General features: G+C 39.3%; 1 protein-coding gene across 1 annotated transcript in view; it reads right to left on the bottom strand.

The window, feature by feature from the left end:
* Nucleotides 1-26440, bottom strand: part of UST (uronyl 2-sulfotransferase) — a 112611-nt gene that overhangs the window by 72604 nt on the left and 13567 nt on the right. The window contains exon 2 of the mRNA XM_083608021.1: nt 264-307. Coding sequence (XP_083464147.1) covers nt 264-307 — 44 coding nt within the window. The remainder of the gene's footprint in view (nt 1-263; nt 308-26440) is intronic.

Below are 26440 nucleotides of genomic sequence, written 5' to 3'. Positions count from 1 at the left end.
GAAGATCTCTGGTAAGCCAAGCCTTTCCCCTGGAATGCCTTGTTTTGGGGCTTTCCACATGTTGCTGCCGCTTGGATTCCCATTTGTAGCACATCCATCGGCTTGCGTGAATGGCAGCTGTAATGGGGATCTCCTTGCCACTCCATGAATAGAGGCTGGCAGGGCTGGGATAGAGTTGTCCTTCTGCCCAATGCACACCCAACCAACCTGGTGCAAATATAGCAGCTTACAACAGAATTTTGGCTGAAGTGAAAGTAGCTCACCTTACGAGGGGGTGGCCCATGGTCATCCAAGTAAGTGGAATTTCCTACAAAGAAAGAAAAGTGAAATGTAAAATAATTTTTAATGGGTCAGAAATTAAGCAGGTAATGTACATCAGATAATCAACTTCTAACACTGCTTTATATAAAATTAAAACACAATACTTCTTTGCAAAGGGATTTCTGTAACTGATAAGTAAGAGGTCTGAAGAACCTCTGCACTTCTCAAATTATGATAATAAAAATAAGACACCTGACAAATGCAATTTCTATTATCATTTCATTTTTCATCTGCTTTATACAAAAGAAAAAAGTCTTGAAGAGACTCAAGGTGAAATACAGCAAATTAAAACTATTTAAAAACAGGAATTTACAACAATGAATGAAATACATGAAAAACTAATCCACTAACATATGCTACAGACAAGCCCTACCCACACCACCAAATGATGAGTGCCACCATTGGAGGTGGTACCGGAGTACACAAAAAGATCTTAGCCTTAAACAGAGTTAATAGTTCCGTACATAGATTGTCTCAGTAAGAGACTGATATAGAGTGAATGCTCATGTGCATGGAACCTCCTGGGAGCCATTAATGATCTGCCAAGAGCTGTTGGTATTCTACTTTCTGAAGCATATATTTTGTTTTCAAACTTTTTATAACACTTGAAAAATAAATTAGTAGTGGCAAGTATTTTGTGGTCAAGAAGCATGCCATGCACTGGAATCACATATAAAAGATGCCATATATCTTATACAGGATGAGATTTTAATGGCTTTTACGTTACCTTCATAATTTCTAAATGAACTTTAAACTGAATTGGTTTGAACAATTTTTCCCTAGACCATGGCTTCTTTTCAAAGCTTAAAATGCATCAGCTATTATTATTGACATGAAAGGAATAGCTCTTTCATTCTATTCCAATTTTATAGTAAGCACTTGTCCTTGTGTGACTAATTCGTTCTGTATTTGTTATTTAAGCTGGTGAATTCTTTTTCTCTATTCCAAAAAATAACCTTGTAATCCAAGGTTTCAAGGCTGAATCCAGAGTAATGCTATTTGAAGTAAACAAAGAACTCCTGTAAAACATATACAATACATACAGGAACTTTGCAAAAATAGGTAAACTACATGACATTTACAATAGCTATTGTATATTCTGGATGTGTACAGACATTTTAAAATATTAATGTTAGAAGTCTGGCAAAATCACAGTATTTTAAAAGAAAAAGATGGAACAGAGCCATTTTACACTGTGATAAGCCAATTAATGTATTTAAATAACTCTTTTAAAATATATATTCTAACAATAGGAAGGCCATACCTTCCTGAGCTGTATTTGTACAATAAAAATCTTTATAGATGGCATTCAACTAATGAGTCCCATCAGTGGAAGCCAGCACAAATACTTCTTCTTGTGCAATGGGACTCCCTGCAAAAACAAACAAACAAACCTTTGGGAAGTGGGGGGGGGGGGAGAGAGGAGGTAGGATCATTCCATCTGGCAAGCTGAAATGCTTACTCTGGCAGAACAATCTCTACATAGTGCAACGTTCAATTCCTCCTTGTGCTATTTTTAGACTTTGTTTTTCACCCCCTTTCTCTTTTGCCACAGGGGATCACAGTTTTTGTAGTTTAAAACCACAATCAATCTTCAGGTAGCAGAAGATGCTCCAACATAATTCTTAGGAGCTCTCAGCTGCCTGCTACCGCCCCCCCCCCTTCCATTGTGAATCTTCCCATCTTGAGGAAGAGTCAAGTAAGTGGCAGAGGGCCTGTGTCAATCAGGCTACTCAAGCAGTTTTTCTGAACATTTGATGGGCCCAATTCATTTTGGGACAAGTATCAGACTGCTTACTTCATCCACTTTCAGACAGAGGTGAAGATAAATTCATAAAAATTGTGATAATTTCTGTTATATTAGTTACATTTACTTGTAACATATAGAAATTGTTCATAGTAAGGAATATAGGTTTATTGTGTGCCTCTGAATATTATGTGTCTTCTCTCTTCCCCGTGTTCTGACAGTGGAGCTAAATTTATGTTAACAGCACCTCTTTCCAACATTAGCAAAAGCCTAAGTTTCCCCATGATCCAGCTGTTAGCACATACCAGTTTTCCTTAACAATGAGAAGTCTGTATGAAGAAGCAACCCTCTCTGTAATTAAGACAGCCAGCAGAATGCAGCTATTGATATAAAAAGAATGATCCTAGCATTCTCTTAGTTTCATGACAAGTATTCCTTACTCTGTGTTAAAACAAGTGATCTTTTGGTCTACACGTATAAAGAAAATAGTTTTTTAGATCTGGCACAAACATAGCTACATTTTAGGATACTGAGATTTTTTCAATAGTATGAAATAAGTATATGTGCCTTTCAGTGGTGTTTCATGTAGCCATAGGAAGAACAGCATAGCGTCATAATATAGGTTTAGTGTTAGCTTTCATTATATGAAGGACTGTTTCCTGCTTATAGTTTAAATATAAGAGGTAAACTATGTGCAGAAAAATAGTGTAATATACTGAGTGAGTTAAAATATTTGCCCCTGAACTGAATCCAGCCTCCAGGGATGCTACCTAGCCCATCAATCAGCAAACCTATAATTCAAGTGTATGAGTACATATAATCTCCCTTCATACATTTCATGGAAAGCAGGTCTGCATCACTTCCCCCTCCCATAAGAGGCCAGGGAGGCACACAGACATTGCGGGTGGACAAGCGGTGAGGCTGCAGGAGAAAGGGGGGAATCAGCAGACCACCCCCACCCCCATTTCTAGTGAGAACCTCAGCTGGATTGGAATCACTTTTGCAAATGGAATGAGCCCTTCTATCCACAGAAGAGCAGGTCCAGATCAAACCCAGTGATACTGGATCTGTACTTTTAGTATGTTTATAGGATATTTATTTTTAAAAATTTTAAGAAAGAGTTCTACTACTTATTTTAGTTACTGATCTTTGGTGCCTTGATGTATTTCTATTTTTAAAATGGAAAGCGTCTTCTTATAGAAATGCAGTGGAGATAATAAAAGCATCCCACCCTAAACAATAGGGAGGAGAGCTTCTAAGTAGATGCTAAGCTTCAGCATCTCCCTTATTATAGAAAAGTATTTCTTGCCTTCCTCAGTTTTTCTTCACTATAGTTATATACAGCCTTCTCACAGCAGTTTTGCATTTCAGTTTGTGCACACGTTTTCCAGTGGGCAGAAATGGGTAAGGAGAAATGAAAGCTGCTAGCCTTTATTCCCTTGGATTTTTCAGAATATCAATTTTTAAGAATGTAAACAAGGTAAAATAGTTGCTCACAGAGACACTATGTACACAGTACAGCTCTTATGTACAAGTTGCTGCTAGGTCAGGGTTATACAACCTAATTCTGTTAATCTGCAAGCATAGCTTCTATTCTAAATTATCTGCTGGGCCACAGCGCATTGACACTCACAGGATATGTTGCTGGCAACCACCACTATGTAGAAAATATGAGGTAAAACACCACCACCACCACTTAATTCACACACATAGACACACACACACACACACACGTGTACGTACATAAATACGTGTACGTGTGTGTGTGTGTGTGTGTGTGTGTGTAATCTCAAGGATACAACTGCTTAAACATTTTTGTTTAGGCAAGGCTATCCAGACACATAGGCAGTGATATGCTTTCATTTCTTTTTCTTTCAATTGTTTTTAAATGCTTATTTTTAACTTTTTGTTGATAATTTTAATATTTATTATAAACTGCTACAATCAAGCAGTGGTATATAAATTTTGTTAAGGTCACAGTAAGCATCATTACATGGTAAGGAGAGAGAGAAACCCAAACCCCATGTAATTGTGGACAACACAGTATAGTTTTTTCTCAGTATCATTCCCCAATTTACTACATAAATCCTACACACACGGCAGTGAGTCAAAAAAATTCTTTTCTCTTTTTTTGGGGGGGGGGGGCTCTGGTCTTGACTCTTGGAAATCACACAGGAAGGGCAGAGGGATTAAATAAACTTTTTTTCAAAAGCTACTTTTTGTTTAATAAGTGCTTTGAAATACACTTGAATTCAGCTCTAGATTTCCTACTGCTGACAATCTTTTTAGGACAAAACTTTTTTTTAAAGTCTTACACACAGATGGATTATGCTAGATCCATCTGCCTATGCCAATGCTCGATTAACTCAATAAAAATGTGACTGCTCAGCATCTTTACAAACCTGGCTAGGAAGCAGCTTTACCAAAATCGACACACCCGATATTTTAGACAAGACAAGGCCTTTCTAGGCAACCAATTTCTAATGTTAACAAAAGCACAGTTGTGAGCCGTAATTTGTTACTTGGGATTCAGACATCTTCCCTTGAGAAATCACTTTTCTGTTCTGGAGATTGTTTCCCCCCAACATTCATAACTTAACTGTTAACAGGAAACTCCACATATTTGGAATATAACTGCTCAACTATCATGAGCATATAACCAGGCAGTGTGCATGACTTCTGATGAGCAGCCACTATTCTAACCTATGCTATGCTGTACTCCTTCCAATGCCAACACTCAGCCACCAAAGCCCCAGTGCGGCGAAGCTCCTGGACAGAATGCATCCCAGAAGCCAGTCTTCATATTCTGTTCTGAGACTCTAGCTGGACTTAGTGCTGGAAGTGAAACAGTGAACAGCACTCACATCTTAAGACAATGTACAATTATTTTCCATAATTCACTGCCACAAGGTCCTAAAGAAAAAAACAGGCAGGATGGTTATTGATAAACTTATTAGCCATTATGGCTAAATTGATGCTCCATATTCAATGGCAACATGGCTCTGGATACTTGCTTCTGCATTGTGGGTGCGTTCACAGCACTATAGGGGACGGCTTCATGCCTTTCCCATCATGCCTTTCTCATAGGCTTTTCAGAACCATCTTGTTAACCATCTTGCTGCAGGTCTAGATGAACCCTTGGTGCAATATAGCAAAGCTCTTGGCCTTGTATTCCATATGGCACAACCCTTGTGTGCAGGCTTTACACTCATCTCACAAACTGCAGTTTGCATAATCCAGTCCTTTTTAAAAGAGGTGAAAAGTGCAGAGGACAGCGGCATGGCGATTGCAGAGCTCCAGACTCAACCTATACCTCTCTACATTCATTTTGCCAACAGAAAAATATATGCACAGTCTCTACTTCTACTCTCATCCTAACTGAGAAACATCAAGCAGGTTGGTGTATGATTTTAAAAGGTAAAGGGACCCCTGACAGTTAAGTCCAGTCACAAACGACTCTGAGGTTGTGGCGTTCATCTCGCTTTACTGGCCGAGGGAGCCGATGTTTGTCAGGAGACAGTTTTTCCGGGTCATGTGGCCAGCATGACTAAGCCACTTCTGGAGAAACCAAAGCAGCGAACAGAAATGCCATTTACCTTCCCGCCGGAGCGGTACCTATTTATCTACTTGTACTTTGACGTTATTTCAAACTGCTAGGTTGACAGGAGCTGGGACCGAGCAACGGGAGCTCACCCCGTCGCAGGGATTCAAACCACCGACCTTCTGATCAGCAAGCCCTAGGTTCTGTGGTTTAGACCACAGCGCCACCCGCGTCCCATATGATTTTAAACTAGGAGTTAATTAATCCTTACTAGAAGGAAAGTCTCTATTGCTTTTAATTGTTATGGGCTGCTTATATATCTATTACTTTTCATTCTTTATTGCTGGTTTGGTAGTTTCCATGTTCCTGAGGCAGGCTTTTAATTTCAGTATGTTCGGCTACAAAGTCAATTAGCTTTGTAATGTACTTATGGGAAATTTGCTAACAGGCATCAAAACTTTATCTTCATCAATTAGGATTATACTCATCATCCACTGAACAGACTTTTTTGCATCACAAGTTCTCTGTTCAGTTTGAGTTCTGTGTGAGAGGCACATACGTAAGCTATTCATGCTTGTATGAGTTTCCTTTTTCTGTATTTTGAAATGGTCAAGACTAGAAAACCATTGGAAAAATGAAGAGTAGAAGAGAGAGTTAAATAATTTAGATTGCTCTTAAAAAGAACAAATTACTCTAACAGTTTGTCATCTGGATGTATCCTCCCATAAAGTAATGTATTTTGATGAGAAGAACAGGCACTCTGCTCAAGTACTTTAAATATAAAGATGTTTTTAAACTAACCATGCCAAGTTTTAAGTAGGCATAACAAACCAAAACAGAGTATAAAATGGCTTGCTAGCCTTCCTCTCCCTTTGAAATGTGTCCACTGATAAGCTGCGGTTTCATCCATTACCCTCTCCAAATGAAATGAGGTATCGACTTTTTCCCCACAAAGGAAGGCCCTACCCAACCATTACCTCCTTAAAAGTATACAAGTTCCTTCAGCTTCCATAGCATATGAGTGGCCAAGTCATGTATCTCCCACCTCCTCTGATTACATATTGTAAGCTTCCTTGACAGGATCTTGCCTGGCAAGGACAGCCCAGCCAATCTCCTTGTAATCAATACCTGCACTGCTTTATCCTATACTGCCCCCCAAGGTGTCTAGTGCACTTCCCAGAGTACTTGCACTAACATACAACTTCATCTACCTCACTGGTCCTTGTTCCTTATCCTTCAACCAAATACAAAGGCTAGCACAGTACAGGTGACCATAAAAGCAAGTTTTGCTAGTACAGAACTAGACAGACCAACTGACTGATTCTGTTGCTGATTCTTCTCCTGCTTTCTGCGATTGCATTTGCTTGCTACTTTTCAATACTTGCTGTTTTGTTTTTTAAAATGGTCACACACTACTATGAGGTCCCCTTTTGGTCAGGAAGTTTTGTGAGTTCTAGTCCAATAACATTTGGAGGGCCTGCTCTAGGGAATGTACCCTGGCATTTTAATTTGACAGTGCTATGCATAATTTTAAAATTGTGTGCAAATACAAAATTTAACAAATAATCTTGGAAGGCTTGTGTTTAAAGATTAGCCGCTACTTCTGTATTTTCATTATATTGGATCCAGATGAAGGCTGCAATCCAAACAAATACTTATGAGGGAGTAAACCTCACTGAACACAGCAAATACCTACTTCTGAATAAATATGCATAGGACCGCACTGTTAAAACTTTCCTCTATTTTCCTGCATGTTATCCAGACCACCAAAGTAAGAGCTTTAATAAAACAGCTAGAGAGTGGGAGAAGATAAGAAAAACTGCATGTCTCTCTAATTTGGCAATAAAGCAGCATCATGAAGATGACAAATGAAGGCCAGATAGTATCATATGGATATAGTCAGTCAAGTTAGTGAGTCAAGACAAATATATTCAGTTGGAGAAAAAAACGCATTCCATTTCATGGTAATTACAAAAAATATCCGGGCTAGTCTTATCTATAATAATTACCAGCATTGTTATGACTATTTAAAACCAGAATGCTTTTTAGCTATGCATGGGAAGAAGATAAATATGTGAATGCAAGTTGAAAGCAAGTAATCCTCAAACACATGTTTTGTTTTCACTCTAATGTACTGCTACTATGAAGTCAGTATTAGGGTTGCCATATTTCAAAATGTGAAAATCCGGACACAAATGTTTTTCCAAAGTTGTTGAGCCCCCCCAAAAAACAACAACAACAACAACAACAAAAAACTCACCCCCAAAATGAAGTTTTTAAGCGATTTGCTACTTGGGTTGCCATGCGTACTTGACTTTCCCATACATTTCCACCAGAGACTGTTTCCAACTGCCATATGCTGGCTATGTCCGGGACGTATGGCAGCCCTAGTCAGTACTGAACCAATGCTGAGCTTTGCTAAAGAAGCTGCTTTTATTCGCCTGTGCTCTGCCCCCATCCCCTTGCCACATATGCTAAGCACACAGTGGCTCTCTTGTCCTCCACCTTAAACAGCTCCTAGATAACTGCCTTTTAAGTTAAGAGAAGGCACCCTAATGAGTAGTCTACATAGCACTACCATCTGATAAAGGTCTCCTAACTTTTTAACCCTCTGTCAATAGTTGGGATCAAATGCACACCAACACCACTGTAAAGGTAAAGGTAAGGTAAAGGTACCCCTGCCCATACGGGCCAGTCTTGACAGACTCTAGGGTTGTGTGCTCATCTCACTCTAGAGGCCGGGAGCCAGCGCTGTCCGCAGACACTTCTGGGTCACGTGGCCAGCGTGACGAAGCTGCTCCGGCAAACTGGCACCAGAGCAGCACACGGAAACGCTGTTTACCTTCCCGCTATACAGCGGTACCTACCTATTTATCTACTTGCACTTATGGGTGCTTTCGAACTGCTAGGTGGGCAGGAGCTGGGACCAAACGACGGGAGCTCACCCCGCCGCGGGGATTCGAACCGCCAACCATGCGATCGGCAAGTCCTAGGCACTGAGGTTTTACCCACAGCGCCACCCGCATCCCCAATAACACCACTGTAGGAAGAAATCAAACTATTTGTGTCAGTCTTCCACAAATCTTTGTTCCAGGAGGACCTCTGCTATAAAATGGTATGACCATATATTGTTTCACCTACCCATTAATATGATGAATCTATTTTTACTTTTTTGGACTTGCCTTTACTCCTTCTGAAACTATTGAATAAACTGAAGAAACATGCACCTATGATGCCAGAGGCCAAAATGACCCAATGAAATAGTGTTTAATATACCGGTAAGTCTACAGGTGCTTAGTCCATAACCTGTTCTGTCCATTTCATGTGAGAAAGGAGTACAGGGGGTGAAGTCCCAACATTTATCCATTTCCATAAAAGACAAACCATTCACTCCCCTTAACACCACCACAAATGAGACTAGGTCACAAATCATTTGGAGATTTATATGTTGCCAACATCACCCTGAATTGTGTCCAGTAATGTATAGACAGCCAGTGCAGATCCCGCAGGACAAAAGTTTTGTGATATCATAGGAAAATGCCAACCAGTACTATAACAGCAGTATTCTACACTAGATGCCGTTTCCAGACCATCTTTATAGATAACACAAAATAGAATTTATTACAGTAATCTGGATGAGAGGGTACTAAAGTATGAATAATGTAGCACAGTTATCTTTGTCCAGGGATGGCCTTGGGTAGCAAACCAGCTGTACAGTATCTGGAAATAGATGTTCCTTGCCACTGAAGCCAACTAGGCCTCTAGTGACAAATAGGTCCAGAAGAACCTTCAGACTTCAGGGAGATTAACAGAATATTTACTGAAGCACCGAGTTCATTTAAAAAAATCTGCTGGTGGGGTAACCTATATATGCGGGTTTACGTATGCGCGCTCTCTCTCTCTCTCTCTGTGTGTGTGTGTGTACGTGTGTGTGTTGCATGGGGCCCTAAGAGCATTAGTCAACCCTTAATGTGGTTCTGAAGCCAAAAAAGGTTAGCCATCTCTATTTTAAAATCTTTATATAGGCTGCTTCACAGAATCATCTGGAGGGCTTTTTACCTGCTGTGACTAAAATTCACCCAGGGGTGAGGGCGCCCAGGGGTGAATTCACCCAGGGGTGATGTTGCAGGTAGCCCAGAAAAACAATCCACACTATCAAGGCTGAATCTTCTGCAAAGACCAGTATATTTAGAGTAAAATGATGTAATTGCCATGTATCAGTCAACTCTGAATGTACCATGCATGCACAATTGCCACACAGTTGGTGTGTGGTATGCAGACTGCATAGTAGCATCTGGATTGGGATAAACATTAATAGAACCAGCTGCAGATCCTGGAACATGCACACCTGCATTCCAAAATCCACAGTGAGCACTACTCAGTAGGAACCCAGCTACTGACTAGAACTTCATTGAAGTATTTCTTGATAAATCTAGTGAACACTTTTGTTTTGTTTTATAATGTGTATTATTATGAAGATACATTTCTAAATATTTAAAACTGGAATGTTTTTGTTATGCTTAGGATGAAGAGAATTATCTGCATTACCAACAGGAAATTTGGAAGTAGATAATTTCAGGAGCCCTTGCTTTATTCAGGGCTTGTTTGCACATCCTTGCCAGTTGCATTAGTTTTGATAATGGTACTTCAGGGTAATTAAGGTTAATGTAGGATGACAGATATTTGCTTTGATCTGCAGACACTGAAGATCTTACTGAAAAAATATATTTATTTCACTGCATTTAAATCCTGCCTTTCTTTTGCCATTGTTGTAAACAAATTAGAAATGATTTTCATTCAAGTTCTCTTTAAATGGCAGTATGGTGTAAGCCTTGGAAGAATTTGATAGTTTCTTATATGGGAACCTGTTTCTTTTATGTTGCTGACAGATCGGTGAGTAAAATTTCATCAAGAGATTAGACAGACAGATGCACTTGGATCCAGTCAAGTTTAGCTGCTTGCTTTATTTTGGGGATTTGGAAGTGCTCAAGCCAGCCTTAACATTTCACAATGCAAACAATAATTACTTAGACAGGCTCTCTATTTCTTTCTGCCTCTCTTTCCTGTTTTTGTTTAGTTTGAAGAACCACAGAAGTATGTCATTGCTATGCCAGAATCCTTCAGTAAACCTTTAACACAGAGACAGTACTCAAACTCTGCCACTGATCATACCCTTTGTAAGAAACCTCTTCAAGTATGCAAACATCAGTATTAAGTAGGCCATCTCCACATAGCAAGCGGAGCGCAAGCTCAGCTTCTTGTGACCATCGTGCACACTTACAGTGAAGACATTAGCTAACTTGCTTAGAAGGCTCAGTGGCCTACAATAACAACTCTAACTTCTGAGCTGTCTATACATAGAAATTAACTACAACCTAAGAGCTCATCCACACTTTTACATGTCCCGCCACTTTCCCCCAAGAAAACCCACCATTTACCACTGAATCAGAATAAATGCAATTCGGTTTTTCTGCAGAATAAGAAGAAGGAGGAGGAGTTTGGATTTGATATCCCGCTTTATCACTACCCGAAGGAGACTCAAAGCGGCTAACATTCTCCTTTCCCTTTATCCCCCACAACAAACACTCTGTGGGGTGAGTGGGGCTGAGAGACTTCAAAGAAGTGTGTCTGACCCAAGGTCACCCAGCAGCTGCAGGTGGAGAAGTGGAGGCGCGAACCCGGTTCCCCAGATTACGAGTCTACCGCTCTTAACCACAACACCACACTGGCTCACACTGCAGACTGACATTTGTTCCAATTCAGCAGTAAACAGTGGGTTTTCCTGCGGAAAGAGGTGGAATAAATGAAAAACTGCTCAGACAGCAGGGGACAAGCCGAAAACCTCTCGTAAGTGTGGACTAAACCTAAAGCAAATGAAGAGATTGAAACAGGAAATGTTGGTCTCCCAGAATGAGGGGCAAAGAGGAGAAAAGATCCTGGGTGGAGCTGGGGTTGCCATATGTCATCTTTTTCCAGGACACGTCCTCTTTTTCATAGTTAAAACTAGAAGTTGGCAAATGTGTCCTCTTTTTTGCTATTCGAAATATGGCAACCCTACCTTCCTTGGGTGGGTGGTAAGAGTTCAGAACTACCTTTAAGAAAGGACTCTTTCTGTAGCTTTTGGTTTTTTATTTACATTAGTTTTCTATATGTTATTGCATCATGAAAAAACTTGAATAAAAATCTTAATGCTAAAATAAAGATTGAAACATGAAGTGATAGAAGGAGCTTCATCTCACTTCTCTTTCAACATCTTACTAAATAAGAAACAGATTCTGTGATTCTGCTATACCAATAGCATCACCTGCTCCATATACACCTGTTCATTCCTACCTGCCTTGTTTCCTCTTTGCACATATCCACTAGAGTGGGAACAACAGGGGAGGGGAATAGTGATGGGAGATGAAGAGGTCTGTATGACCCACACACTACTTATTTAGGCACAACCATGTAAATACTTTTGGGGTATTAATCTAGTATTTTTATATGGACAAAGTTCCTCTTTCCCAGCAAAGCACCTTAAGTCTGTCTGAGTAATACCAGAGTAAAACAAAGAAGGCAGACCATGAGCAAACATGGGAAAAAACCCAAACAAATATTTTAAAGAAATCCCCGTACTTGAAACACAAAAGAAATTCCTTGCTAAAGTCAGGATTTTATATTTTTAATTTCCTGTTTGGCACAGGCATACTTTTTTTGGATGACCATTATTTATACAAGGATTATCTAAAGAAAGAAGAGAACCACTCTCATAATCTCCTTGCCACTCCACATAATTGTTTGACTCATATTGACAAAAACATCAGTGGTCTTCAGCTAAAATTAGACTTTTCTGAATTTATTTGGATTTTCAAAAGAAAATCCACTGTTGGGTCCACATTTATTATAACAATTATTAATTACTATAATTATTATTATTAGTTGTTGTTCTAATCTATGGAATTTAGTCGCTGAAACTGCTGATATAGAATATTCTGGTAGTCAGTAGTAGAAGAAGAAATGCAGACTACCAAGATAGTCTACCATAATGAGAACTTTCAACAACTGCATAAGTGCCAAAAAATATTTTTTTTATGCAATTGATGTTGGTGCAGGGAGGGGGAAGCACCTGTCGTTCAACAGTTGCATGTAGGTCTTATAATTAGATTATATTGCAATTACTGAAATAACATAGGTCAACTAGAGCAACAAAAGCAGCCCAAAATAGAGGTAGTCCATAAGGTCCACAGGCTACCTTTGGCCAACAGAAGTGTTTCCCCAAACCCTTGGGTCTTCTGTAATCCAGGAAATCCTTTCTTCCTAGAATTCAGTGGAAACTATGGTATGTTTTAAATTAAACAACAAGCAGACTGACCTTGTGCAACCTTATTCAGCTTGTACCTTCCAGATCCATTTTGCCCACTTATAAAGCACTCTGTTGTCTGCATATTATGGCCCAATCGAATGTATTCTGCATGAATTTACTAAACACATACTGGGTATCACAGTACCACACTGGCATCATGTCACACATTACTCAATACTTCTAAGTTTGTCCATGTTTCCCAAAAATTGAGTATTAATATATGCAACTGGAAAATTTAAACATTAAACAGCTCTTAAAGTGGATTCACTAAACAGCTCTTTCCCAACTGAACTGCCAATGAGCAAGCCAGTGTATGGACCACTTCAGTCACTACAAACATGGTTGTTTCATATACTAGGATCAGTCAGGGAGTCTGTAGCAAAAAGAAGATGTGGCAGATGGCTAAAGAAGGTGAACTAGGAACAAGCATGCTGGGGCAAGGAACAAGCATGCTGCTGGCAAGGCCATTTGTAGCTGTCCATTACAGCTGCCCATTGTTTAACTTCTGCAAGGCACCATCACTCAGGACAATAAGTCTGGGGCCAGATTATCTGCTTTGGTTGCTACTAGCTCTCCACTGGCACAAGAAGAGGGCTACCTCTTAGCCTAAACCAGGCCGGTCCAACATGTGACCCAAGGTCCACAAGGATTCAAAGCCTTTTGGGTGGCCCTCAGCAACATTTGAAACACACACCTGCTGCCCTCCCAAAGCCAGGTAAGGAGGTACGCTGGGCTTTGGGAAGGAGGAGTGAGGGATCCAACAGGGTCCTAAAGTCCTCCCGCCTCCTTCCCAAAACGTAGTTGGTGCTTTCCCTGCCAGAGCTTCGTGCCTCCTTCCCAAAGTCCGGCAGCTCGGTCAGCCAGCTTTGAGAAGACAGCACAAGGGCTGGAATGTGTGTCAAATTTTGGGCTCTGCCACAAAAGCAGTGTGCGGACCGCAGATTCCACATAAGAGTACTCTTGTGGCCCACTTGGCATGAAAAGTTGGACCGACCTGGCCTAAACCCATGAGGACTTAAATGGGCTGCTGAGACAGTGGCTGATGTTTTAACCAAAACTCTGAGGTTACAGAGTGTTAGTTCCCTTCCCCGCCAAATTCACTTCCACCACTTGCAAAACAAGAACTGCAGTGGCATCCAAACTGATTTGGAATACTACTTATGCAGGTGCAAAAGCATAAATAAAAGGGAAATGTGAAGCTGTAGGGAAAGGAACCAACAGTCTTCCTTCCCTAGGAAAGTGAGAGAGAATGAGTACCGGTATGTATAAGAGATAGAGTGTATATGTTTTCAGTACATGCAGTTGAGGGTAGAAGAAAACCTTTTATCCTCCCCCATTCAGGATGGTTTATAGCATATTAAAAACCACAAAATACACATGAGGGGAAGAAGCAGTTAAACTGTCTGCCTCCTCATGAGTAGTCCAACCAGCAATCAGACAGGATTGGCTGCACCTGAATAAGGGTAAGGCTGGTAGGGGCTATAAGCTGTCATGGTGGGGTTGATGTTGGTTATAAGTCTCCCGGGAAACGGGTGAAAAAAGGAAACCCCTGAGGAAGGCAGAGTACTATAAATAAAGTGGAGTGTTGGGTGGCTTTGCTTACTTTCTCCTCACGCCCACCCCCACCCCCACGAGCAGGGCTTCCCTATTCTGAGGAGAAGATGGGAGGAAAGGTAGTATGTGCTTGTCAGAAACAAGGACAGCTGCCTAAACACTGTGGGGTCTGAGACCCCGGGTCTGTAAGACACATATAAAATAGAACTGAACAAGAGACTGTTGAAAGCAGATAACACAATCTAGAAAACAAGGCATCTATTCAGTAAATCTCAGCCTGGAAGGCCGAATGCTTGCCAAAAATGAAACCTCTTAACAAGCTGGCAGAAGGCCAAGAGGACCTCTCCAGGTGGGGACTTCCAGTGCCTGGGCACAGCCACAGAGAACGTCCTCAGTCACATCCAAACCAGTAGTTCTCTGCCATGACCCGTACAGAACTGGTATACTTATGTAAAGTAATATATTTCTGTTTTCAAGAGTCTTCCTTGCACAACAAAAATTGGTACTTTTCTTTCCACTGGGAAAATACTGCTAACACATTTCTGACCTCTTAGCCTATTTCTACAACTTTGCTTCGCTTTTACCCCTACTACTCCCAAATTTCTCCCAGATGATGCCTTCTTTTCTCATTAGTTTCACATACACTTTTCAGTGCTCTGCTACCTGTTGGCTATTTTCAGTGGCATAAATTTCCCTTTTTATATATTATTAATTTTGTTGTGATTCAAACAGTACAGTAGCACCTCGGCTTAAACTTCAGGTTGTGAAAGCGGCAAACCCGGAAGTGTTCCGCCATGCATGCATGCTCAGAAGCAGTCTACGGCCGCGCACACATGCGCAGAAGCAGTCCCTCCGGTTGCGGAAACCTCAGGATCTGACCAGAGCTCCAGAACGGATCCCGTCCACAACCGGAGGTACCACTGTACACCATTCAATCTTCCTGGAACTTAATAAGCTATGAAACTACAGTCTCTTAGTAGATCACATTAAGGATTGCATACAGATTTACAGTACTACCAAGAATTATCTTCAAAACAACTCAGCCACAGGAATTTGTTTGTAATAAGGCCTCTGGCATAATAGTATCCTAGCACAGAGTCATAGAACTGTAGAGTTAGAGTGGACCCCGAGGGTCATCTAGTCCAACCCCCTGCAACAGGAATATCACTAAAGTATCCATGACAGATGGCCATCCAATCTATGCTTTAAAACATCAAAGAAGTAGAGTCCACCATCTCTCACAGGAGTCTGTTTCACTGTCAGTTCTTCCTGATGTTTAGTCAGAATCTCATTTCTCGTAACTTGAATCCATTTGTTTGGGTCCTACTCTCCAGAGCAGGAGAAAACAAGCTATTACCCCATAGGACAGCTATTTGGATATCTGACTATATCTCCTCTCAGTCTCCTGTTTTCCAGACTAAATGTACACAACTCCCTCAACCGTTCCTCAAAAGGCTTGGTTTCCAGACCCTTGTTCATCTTGGTCCTCTGCACATGTTCCAGATTGTCACTGTCCTTAAATTGTGCTGCCCAGAACTGGACATAGGGTGGTCTGACTAAGGCAAGAATAGAATGGTACTATTACTTCCCTTTAACTGGGATACTATATTTCTGTTGATGTGGTCTAGAATCAACAGAAATACAGCTTTTTCCCCCTGCTGCTGTATCACACTGTTGATTCATGTTAAGTTTGTGATCTACTAAGATCCCTAGATCCTTTGAATAATTTGTTTCCCTCTGATACATTAGAAGCTGAACGCACTTTCTGGGACTGATCATTAAGGCATGCCTCATCCGTTTGCTCTAGTGCTGGGATTGTAACACAACGGATGAACCATAAATTCACAGGTGTTTTTTAAAAAACAACAACACATTCTAGTCTTACAGTCACAAGATTAAAAATAATTAACTTATATGCAAAAGTATATTAGTTGCTCTTCCACTATTTGCTCAATATTAAAAAAAGAATAAAACCTAAAAATGCAATAACCATCATAATCACATAGATGTTTTATAGCAAAAGAAGCCGTGAAGATGTAATTAGAAAGTCTTTGAAGGAAAAGCCAGCAATGGCGCAAAGTAAGAATCCACTGGAGGCTACCGAACTGCCTTGTGTACTACTTGCCAACCTTACTTTACATATAGATGGCACACAGAGAACATCATATCATTTAATATCACAACATCCTGATTTATTACTGTATCAAAGATACTAAGCAAATTTTTGCCATTAAAAAACAAATTATAATATAAGTTAGTTATAACAGAAGAAGCATAAGTAAAATGATTCACAGGATAAGGCTCCTTTGTTTCTGCCTTTAGCATAATTTAAGAACGATTTAAATAACTGAAAATATTAAACTTTGAATGGTTTCATAAAGAGCTAAGTAGAATGAAATAGAATTCAGTCCTGAACACCCTACTTGGAATCACATCTTGCTAGTTTTATTGCTAGTTTTAATGAGTTCCACTAAAATTTATAATGTATTTAGGATCAAAGAGGAAAATCTCCAAAAACGGTTGGCAGGTATGTAAACAGACAAACAGAATTTGCATGAAACTGCAGGGCACAATTTGCTTTGGAATATGTTCCACTGAGGATGCTTTCTATGAGAAGCTTTGATCTTTGGTACTTCAGCCACACACATAAATCATCCATGTGTCTACAAAAAGGATAATCTGAAACCTTAGAAGTGCTTCCCAGCTTTAATGAGCATAAAGCATATAGATCATAACGAAGCCTTTACAAAAATTCATATATGTATGTACAATGTACGCATGTTGATGAACTGTGACAAGTCAACTTGGGGTACAGAATTCTTTCCATCTAGGTTTTTTAAGAAAACAAAAACAAAAAAATGTATGAAACAAGACTACAATATTGCTTTATTTATCTGTTTGGCTACCTGCCCAAAGTCCCACCTCTTCTCCTGAAAAGCATGGCCTGAGCCACCCACCACTGAAACTTTTATGTCTGAATACCCAATTTGCTTGCCACCCACCAAGAGTTTCTGAAGAGAGCTACTAGCAAACATTCCTTGGTCATTTAATCAAGGGAGAGTAATCTCACTGCCAACACTTAAAAGTAGCAACTAGTCATCAAATGGAGTTGAACGTCTGCTTAATCCTCATGCCTACTTCTTAATAAGGAAAATACAGTCCTTACGTAAATCAACAGTAACTGCAGATAAAAGCAGTTTTGTGTCACTGGTTAATACACACACCCCACTGAATATTCATCCTTCTGTATTAATGCATTTTCTATCACATCTTTTTACAGCATAAAGACATTTCAAATTACTTCAGGTACAGACTATGCAAACTGAAGTGCTATTTTATCTTGCACACATTTAAAGTGTGTGTGTGTGTTAGAGTGGAGAGTGAGCTGGGCAACTGCTTTTGCTGGACTTCCCTTTCCTTACCCAAAAGGCCATCCAACACCACTTTCTCTGTGGGAAACAACAAGAGAGGCAGGCAGGCAGTTGACTTCTGAGTAGCCCTCCCTAACCTGGTGCCCTCAAGAATCTGAAGGTTTGGACTACAACTCCCATCCTCTCTGGCCATTGAGCTATACTAGCTGGGAGTGAAGGGAGTTGGAATCCAACAACATTTGAACGGCCATAGGATTCCCATCCCTATACTAGGGAAACAGTCATTTCTGGTTTGGCTCTACCATCATAGAAACACTTCCCAATGAAGTCCACTACAAAATTGTTAAGTGATCTGCTGAAACATTTTTCCTAGTCTCCACTATTTTTCTTTTAATTTTTGAATCAACTTCTACATGTGTCTTGAGAATGGTTCAGCCAACCTTATAGTAGAGCCTTTGGGTTTCTAATGCAATTTCTAGAAATACAGGTTCTTTCCAACCTTCAACTATAAGCTAACTGTTATTTCAATGAGATTTTATGGCAATTTTAGGTAAAATGAACTGTAAGGAGGATGAGCTATTAAAACCTAAAATAAATGTTAAAAAACAAAACATGACAAGCCGGACTGTCTCACAATAAGGAAGTCACCCAGAACATTAATTAATTACTCAATTATCTTTTTTTGTTTTTTTCTATTACCTGCCTCCTCTTACTTTTCAAGGGGGTGGGCACAGAATGAAATTGCTTCCCATTATTCAGAGTGACTAAAGGGAAAACACACAAAAACTCCTCTAAGTAATCACATTCAGATGAAAATGCAGAACACAGATGATATGGAAAGTGAATTGGTTATTACCGAAGCTAATATAGCAGGAGCATATTTTGCATTTATGAAGTACGGTACATGTAAAAAATAAAATAAAAACCTAATCACAAACCCCGCTCTCTCCCTCCATTCCTGAATAGCAGGGTGTTTTCTCAAATGTATTCCAGCATTCTCTGTGCCAGATATTGATGGAAGACTTGTTTATCATTGTTTCTCTTTACTATTCCGCAAACTTCTCAAAAAATTGCCATATGAACATATTTTCTCTACAGCAAAAAAGTTGTTACCAGTGCCCCAGCTTTGCCTTGCTTTTACTTTAACAAGGCAGTTTTAGTACCTGTTAAAACAAGACCATGTCATACCTATCTTTCACATAAGAATGCAGAAATTGGCTTCTGTTTGAATAGTGTAGGAGATGATAAGTCACCAATTACTCCTTCCCCTGCAGTGCCCTGTACCTATTGCTAAGCTGCTCTGCTGGGTTGGGAAAGACGGGAGTAGCAGGAATCCTTCCATCTATTAGACCCCTCACAGCCAGGGGACTGAGGCCGACAGAACAGTAGTTTTTCTAAGGCCAGGTCATGACAGCAAAGGTGCACTTTGAGCAGACAGAACACCTCACTATGCCAGCTCATAGTTCAGCTTATCATTTTGGCCAATAGTAAATTTGGGAAATGGCTGAACCATTCAGATAATAATTTCATGAAGTGAACTTTCGCAAACATGTTGATTAATAGCTAGGGATAAATGAATCTGTCAATTTCAGTTTCTCTCATATTCTCTTTTCCCCGGTCTTCAGTTTGCCACATTTCAGTCTGTGAAAAGTCCTCAAAAATGTGTCAGCATTTCAGTGCACATATCTTCTAATATACCCATTTTTGCAAGCAATTTGCACTTACATAAATGCATTTTTGTATTCACTAATATGTGGATTTTTATGTGCACTTCCTAAATATACACATTCTGTGGATGGATCACAACTGCATCACAAAGTTAAGATGTGCATATAGTTTGGGGAAATGCAAATTAGGTAGATTCACACTGAAATCTCAACCAAACCAAATTTCTCCCTCATCATTACTCAGAGCTATATGTTATGAACAAGTGTGCTAGTGCTATCTTTGTTTGAAAGGTTGATGTAGTTCTAGTTAAGTTTTATGGGGGGAAATAAACAAATCATTAAAAGAAAACCCAGTACTCTGCCAAGGTCCTGTACGTCAAATACCATAATGCTATTAAAAAAAATTTAAAAGGTGTACAAATAAGCCCCAATTGTTTGGATAAGAGTTATCAAGTGAAGTCAACCACTTTCTTAATCTACTGGAGCTCTTTTGACAGCAAGAGTGATCTTTTAGTCTGAATAGCACATCAGAACTACTTCCTAAACAGTGCATGGCTCCTGTTTTCCCATTAAAGAAAGGACAAGATTAGTACATATTTCTACATGCTTTGCGTGGATGAAAGCATGCTTACGTGTGCATGAGCACATGCACACAAACTGAGAGTAGAGTGTGTAGATCTTTAAAAGTGAGATATCAAGAAATGCCCCTCCCTGAAACCTTGATCATTTGATGATCAAAGACTACCAATAAAATAATTTGCTGTGACAAAGCACTGCATCAAACTAGGAACAGCTTGGGACCAGTTTACTTGTGGGATCACCTTTCCCACTCAACCTTTTCAATCTACAGAACTGGCACTATTAAAGATGCCACACAATACAGTGTGGCATGCAGTTGTCAGAAACTGAACTTGTAGCATGGCAGGACCTATACTTCGGAACTCTCTGCCCATTTACATCAGGCTGTACCTTCACTGTACTCTTCTCAACATCTTGCTTTTGTTTAGACAAGCCTATCCAGAAATGCAGATGCTGATGTGTTTTAGTATTATTATTTTTTTGCTGTTAACATTAATCATCTCTAAGTATTTTCAATTAATTTTAATGGCTTTTAAGAATAATTTTAATATTTCTTGTTAAACTGCTTAGTGGTTTCTCTACAATCAAGTAGCATATAAATTACTACAAAACTAAACTACAAAACTTAAAATATGAAGTAGCTATCTCAATGCATATTTAACTGATCAGCCAGTCGTATGAACACAAACACTTAAATGCTGTTACAAAGCAACAACTTATGAACAAATCATAATAAGCAAACATTTAAAACACTATTTATAGAAGTGGTTTCCATTCCTTTCCCCCGCCCAAGTCAACACACAGTGAAAATATTGCAGCTTTGCCTTATTATGTAGGTCTACACCTTGCCTTCATGCCACTTTAGGAAGGTGTAGTCAAAAAACATTTTCCTTTTTCAATCAAACACTATGTGTGTGTATTTTGGCACCACAAGGAATTTTTGAAGAAAGAAGGAGACCACCTGTGAGTTATTTTCATTAAACAGGCTCCTAATCCTCTCATGCATGTTAGAAACATTGGTCTACTTTAATAGCTGCTATAGTACACAGAAAACAGAGTTTAAGCCTATTCTATTTTGACAGGTGACAAAACTAAGATCAGATACATAATGGATTACATCAAAATATGATAAAAAGACAATTAGGTCACTGCAGGGGAAAATAACTCATTATTTTTAAAAGATAATAAATACTTTTAGCAGACAGCCAATACAGCCCCCAGATTGGTTGTGTTTTATATCTATCACACATTAAAAGGAAAGTTATACCACTTACACCCATGCAAAAAAACATATATTTGTGGTTTTCACTTATAAAAAAATTCAATAGTTTCATAGAATATAACAGCTGCTGAAACAGCCACAAACATCAATGGTGCCTTTTAAATGTATTTTACCACAGAATATTTCAATCCCTATCTTTGAATCATGACTACTGTATGCCAAGAATGTATCATAAAATAAGGAAGCCCCACATACCAAAGCCTAGGCGTCTTGACATTTTAATACTGTGATTTCATGGGATGGTTTACCACGAAAACTACGTTGTGTTTTCTCCATATGCAGCTTGTCAAGATGATAGAGAACTTTCCACCCTATTCCATTAGCATGATAATCAGAGCCATTTCACATGCTACAATTTCAACATGTATATGTTACAGACCAGTGACATGTACCTACTAAAACTATAACATTTTGCTTCCCACTGCTTCAGGTGCACAGCACAAACATGAACTGTGGATCTGAACTAATCATGGATTCCTGCATCCTGTTTTTGCAGGGTACATTAGGTGAAATGAATGTGTGCTACAATGTCAGTAAATATGCAATGTGTAACGTATTCTCTCTAAAATTTGAATGTGAAAAACAGCCCTGCGAATGAAGCTGCTGGCAGAACCTAATGAGAGGTTACTATTAACTCTTTTTGTTTTGAAATATGGATGGTTTTATCAGATAAGCTTGCTGCATTATTTGATTTCAGTCCATAACCTGAGTCATTTTATGGAGACGAGAACCAGCTAGAGTATGAAAGTATGTTGACTGAAAACACAGTGTCCTGTTTTCATTTTCAAGTAACTTTACTTGTTATGTTATGGTTTTGTCTTTTTAAAATAGCTTCCATAGTATAATTGCTTTATGCCCCTGCACATAATTACCAGAAAAGCCACCATAATCAAACTGTACTTTTTTGGTACTGTATGAGTCAGCTCAAGGCTGCAGAACATTTAAACAACACTGAGCAGCTAAGGGCCCTGATGTAACACAAGGTTTTTCTTTAAAAGTTCGATATTGCAGATAGAAACAAACAAAAATCTGGGAGAAGGTATACAATATCGGGGGGGGGAGTTGTGTGCATTATTGTATATGAAACTGCACTGTGCGCAAACTAGTTCAATAAGACCCTAAAATTGCTATAAATGTTGTGGAATATTGGCTCAGTGGAGAAACAGACTACCTTGATTATCAGATACAGTATAGACTTGCAACTGTTATGTTTCTGCAATAAAATGGACAGTTTCTGATTTAAAAGAATCAAAGTCTATTTGCTGTTTTACAAGTTTTTTTTTTAATGTTAACACTTACAAAACTGCAAAGCAGCCAAATGTTCTTTAAATATCTTTCCAAATTCAATGGGGACATAGCAGATAAAAGCAATTTTAAAAACAGAAATATTTGGAATATATGCTGTAGTATCAAGATAGAAAAGATTGAGGATAAACGGTAATCCTGTGCACACCTTCCTGGAAATAAGTCACACTGAACACAATGGGACTTACTAATAAAACATGAGAAACTGTGGTAGCTTTGGGAGGGCTTTGTTGATCTCATGCAGGAAGAAGTGGAAGAGCTAATTGAGGGCCAACAGGTATTGACTGTTGAAGAGCTGGAGGAACTGGTCAGATTAAATTCAAATGTGAGGATGAGGATGGCAAACACGAGCCAGCCAGCTGGAATCTGAATTATTATTATTTTCCAACTTTTCCAAGTCATAAAACATGCAAATGATCTGACTGCAGAGTTTTACACAGTCTCAAAATAATCCATGGGATTACAGGCACTCTGAGACCACACTCTGAGATTAAATGTTTAATGAACTCTAGAAATAACAGCAGCTGCCAATTACCATGTTCCTCACAAAGAAACCAGCAGAAGCGCCAGCAGCAGATGTGCCCAGGCAACTCATGTCTGGATCTGAACCACAGCCAAGCACTGCTGGATACTGGTCAAATCTCCTGGTCCTCATATCATCTGCAGCAGTGAAGAACAGAAGGAAGAAGACTAAGAAGACTGAGAACTACATTTGTCCCTCACCAGTAAGTGCAGCAATTTTTAACATGTTTTTAAAATTGTTTTCAAGAGGAGGGGTGGTTACACAATTTTGCTTATATGTGCAATGGCCAGGAACGTAACCCCCATGTAAGATGCAAGTTACCTGTACTGCTATTGTTATATTAAATTACCGGTAACCTATCATTAAAAGGGGGGCAAGACTTATTTTGGTCTTGTTTCCAGTTGTTTTAATCTCAAACTTCCATGTTTATTGCCCAGTGCAGGTAGCATGGCCTGAATTATAGACAACTTGCAAAAGCAATCTGTTTCACCACATAAATCTACATCACCATTTCCATGAAAACAAATTAGAGAATGCCTGGCCTGTTAGAACTACACTGGAGGGAGAAAAAAAAAAGATAACCAAGCCTGTAGCATTCTATCCTGGAAAAGTAAAGAGGGCAAGGATAGTATCACACAAGGTCATGCCATTTAGACATAATCATATTCCTTTCTAATTGGATCCTGCAGGGTCTTGAAAAAGTCAGCTTTTGTTTAAAATCCTCCAACTATTGCAGCTGCAGAAATAAGCCTGGAAACTTAATGGGATATACCCTAAAGGTACAACACACAGACAGCAAATAAAAATTAAGAGCACCAGATTTATTGTGTTTTCAAGCATTTTTGTAAGAATTGGAGTTAAGCAATATCAAAATATTTGCTTGCAGCTCTTTGAATTCTACTGGGCTTATTTAGAAATAATAATACCTGCAAACAATTCTGAAACAGAAAAGTAAGCTCGCTTTACAGAAGTGGTGTAAATTAAATGCTCATTAAAACAATGAGCAATTTTAAAAGAATTCCCTTTGGTCAATTTCAAAAATGTCACCACAAAGCTCCCATCAGCCATGCCCATATTATACTTACACTATTTTTAAAAGGGCTCAGATGAAATAATGCTTTCTGATTTTGTACTCTCTCAGATTTACAACTCAAAAGTTACAAGCACGTCAGTTCCTTGGCCACCCTTCCTTTCAATCCTTTAGCCTCCTCTCTCAACTCTTTATGGTTAAGAGCACACAGCCCTCTATATTGAAGACGTGTGACCCTTTCTGACAATCCCTGGCCTCACACTTTCCTGTATTAGCAGGCCTGGATTCAAGTAGCTGTTCAACTACGATGCCCACTGAATGGTTTTCAGCCAGCCACCACATCCATCTACTCTTGACTAAAAACACTGAATTTGCCATTTCTGTTACTGACAGAGCACAATGAGTTGACATTTCTACTAAACTTTCCTCTGTCGGCCCCCAACCCCCAATGATTAATAGCCAACTTACAACCTCTGAAAAGTTAGGGTTTTTCTACTACAATATGTACTGTTTTGCCAATTTAATTACATGCTGTTCTGTCTGCAATTTGTTAAGGCATTTGCCTAAATATAAGAACACTCAAAGTGAGAATAGAGGCAGAGGTTGCACACACAAGCTCTTCCCCTAACATCCTTGTGTTCATCATGATCCTTCTTAGTCCTCAACCTTCCCCATGTTGCTTTGAGTGACTTCTATTTGTGTTCACTTCAAAGCATGCAATCAAGAACCTTGTTAAAGCAGGGTCCCTCGTCATGGGGAAGAGTCTACTTCTGTTCAAGCGAATGTGAGTAGAAACACCCCTGCAGTCTATGCAGCAAAGGTCAGTGGGGCGAGGGGGGGGACAATGACTGTAAGACATACAAGGAGGCTTGGGCCATGCAGGCACAACACTGCCCCCACCCACACTTTGAGTGTTTCCGTGTTCAGGTGAAAGTCTAAACATGCCTATCATCTACAAGCCATTCACTCCTGCCTCCAGATCATCTGATCCACACTGAGCCCAGTATATATCCTCGGGGAGGATCAAATTAAAAATTGTTTTTGACCATTCTTGAATGTGAAACATGGAAATACTGATTTTCATAATTTCCCCATTTCATTTATCAATAAATAAAAATATGAGAACACCTAAACTTTAGCTATTAAGTGTAGGGTTAAACCCTGCTGCATTGGCTAAGCACACTTTTCCCTGTGAGGAACGAGTGTGCACAGCCAACATAAAACCTCTGCTATATAGCTAATCTCAATCTTATAACATGACATATGAAAGGGAAAACATCAAAATAAAACTGGTAAAATATACTATATCTCAAATCCAATCACAGTTTTACTAACGCAGATGCTATCTGCACTAAGACATCATTTCTGCTTCTGACTCTTTTATATAGTTCGTCATAATCTGTGCTATTCAATTGTCAGTACCTTCACTACAGGACTCCTGTAACTACCATAGAACTGTCAAGGGTGAATCCAGTTAAAAATTACTGCTATTCCAATTTAAAACTCTTCCACTTTCTCCCAGCCTGCTCATCCTTAATTAAAGTTAATGCAGTAAAATGAACAGTTAGAGGAAGACTTTCTTCTGACAAGTTTAATTCCATTTTTCAGATTTCCATTTTGTAGACTCAAAAAGAACACTGGTGTCTTAAACACAAGTTCACAGGAGGAGGCAAACTATAAAGGTCAAACTATCCTCAGGGACTGCAGTTTAGAAGGTCTTGTACAATACAACAAGCCTAAATTCCAGGGAAAATAAACCCAAGACAAAGCTGGATAAGTATTAAAATAATGAAATGTATAGCCAATGGTTTTAGGGGGAAACTGCCAAATACATATTTCGGGTTAATTCGGGTGAAAAATAAAGAAAAGACTTACTTGCTGTCTCAGTTGGAAGCCAACATATCAGAATTAGAAAAGTGAAGGCTGCATTAACATCTTATTAAGAAAAATAAATTATTAGTTATAACAAGCACCTTGCCAAAATCAAATTTAACTGGGACTAAATTAAGACTAGAGATGAGAATTATTTTCGTTTCAGACACCCTGGAACAAAATCAGGAGCCTTAAAACTACTTTATGAGGTTGCTCATTGTTATACAGTATGCTTTGTGGTTAATCCCTGAATGAATATAGTTGTTGGCATCCATCTGTCTCAAGAGACAATGAAGTGAAGCT

Source organism: Podarcis filfolensis, assembly GCF_964270895.1.
Source record: "Podarcis filfolensis genome assembly, chromosome: 3".
NCBI lineage: Eukaryota > Metazoa > Chordata > Lepidosauria > Squamata > Lacertidae > Podarcis > Podarcis filfolensis.
The sequence above is the reverse complement of the archived record's forward strand: the minus strand, read 5'-3'. Positions and strand labels throughout refer to the sequence as shown.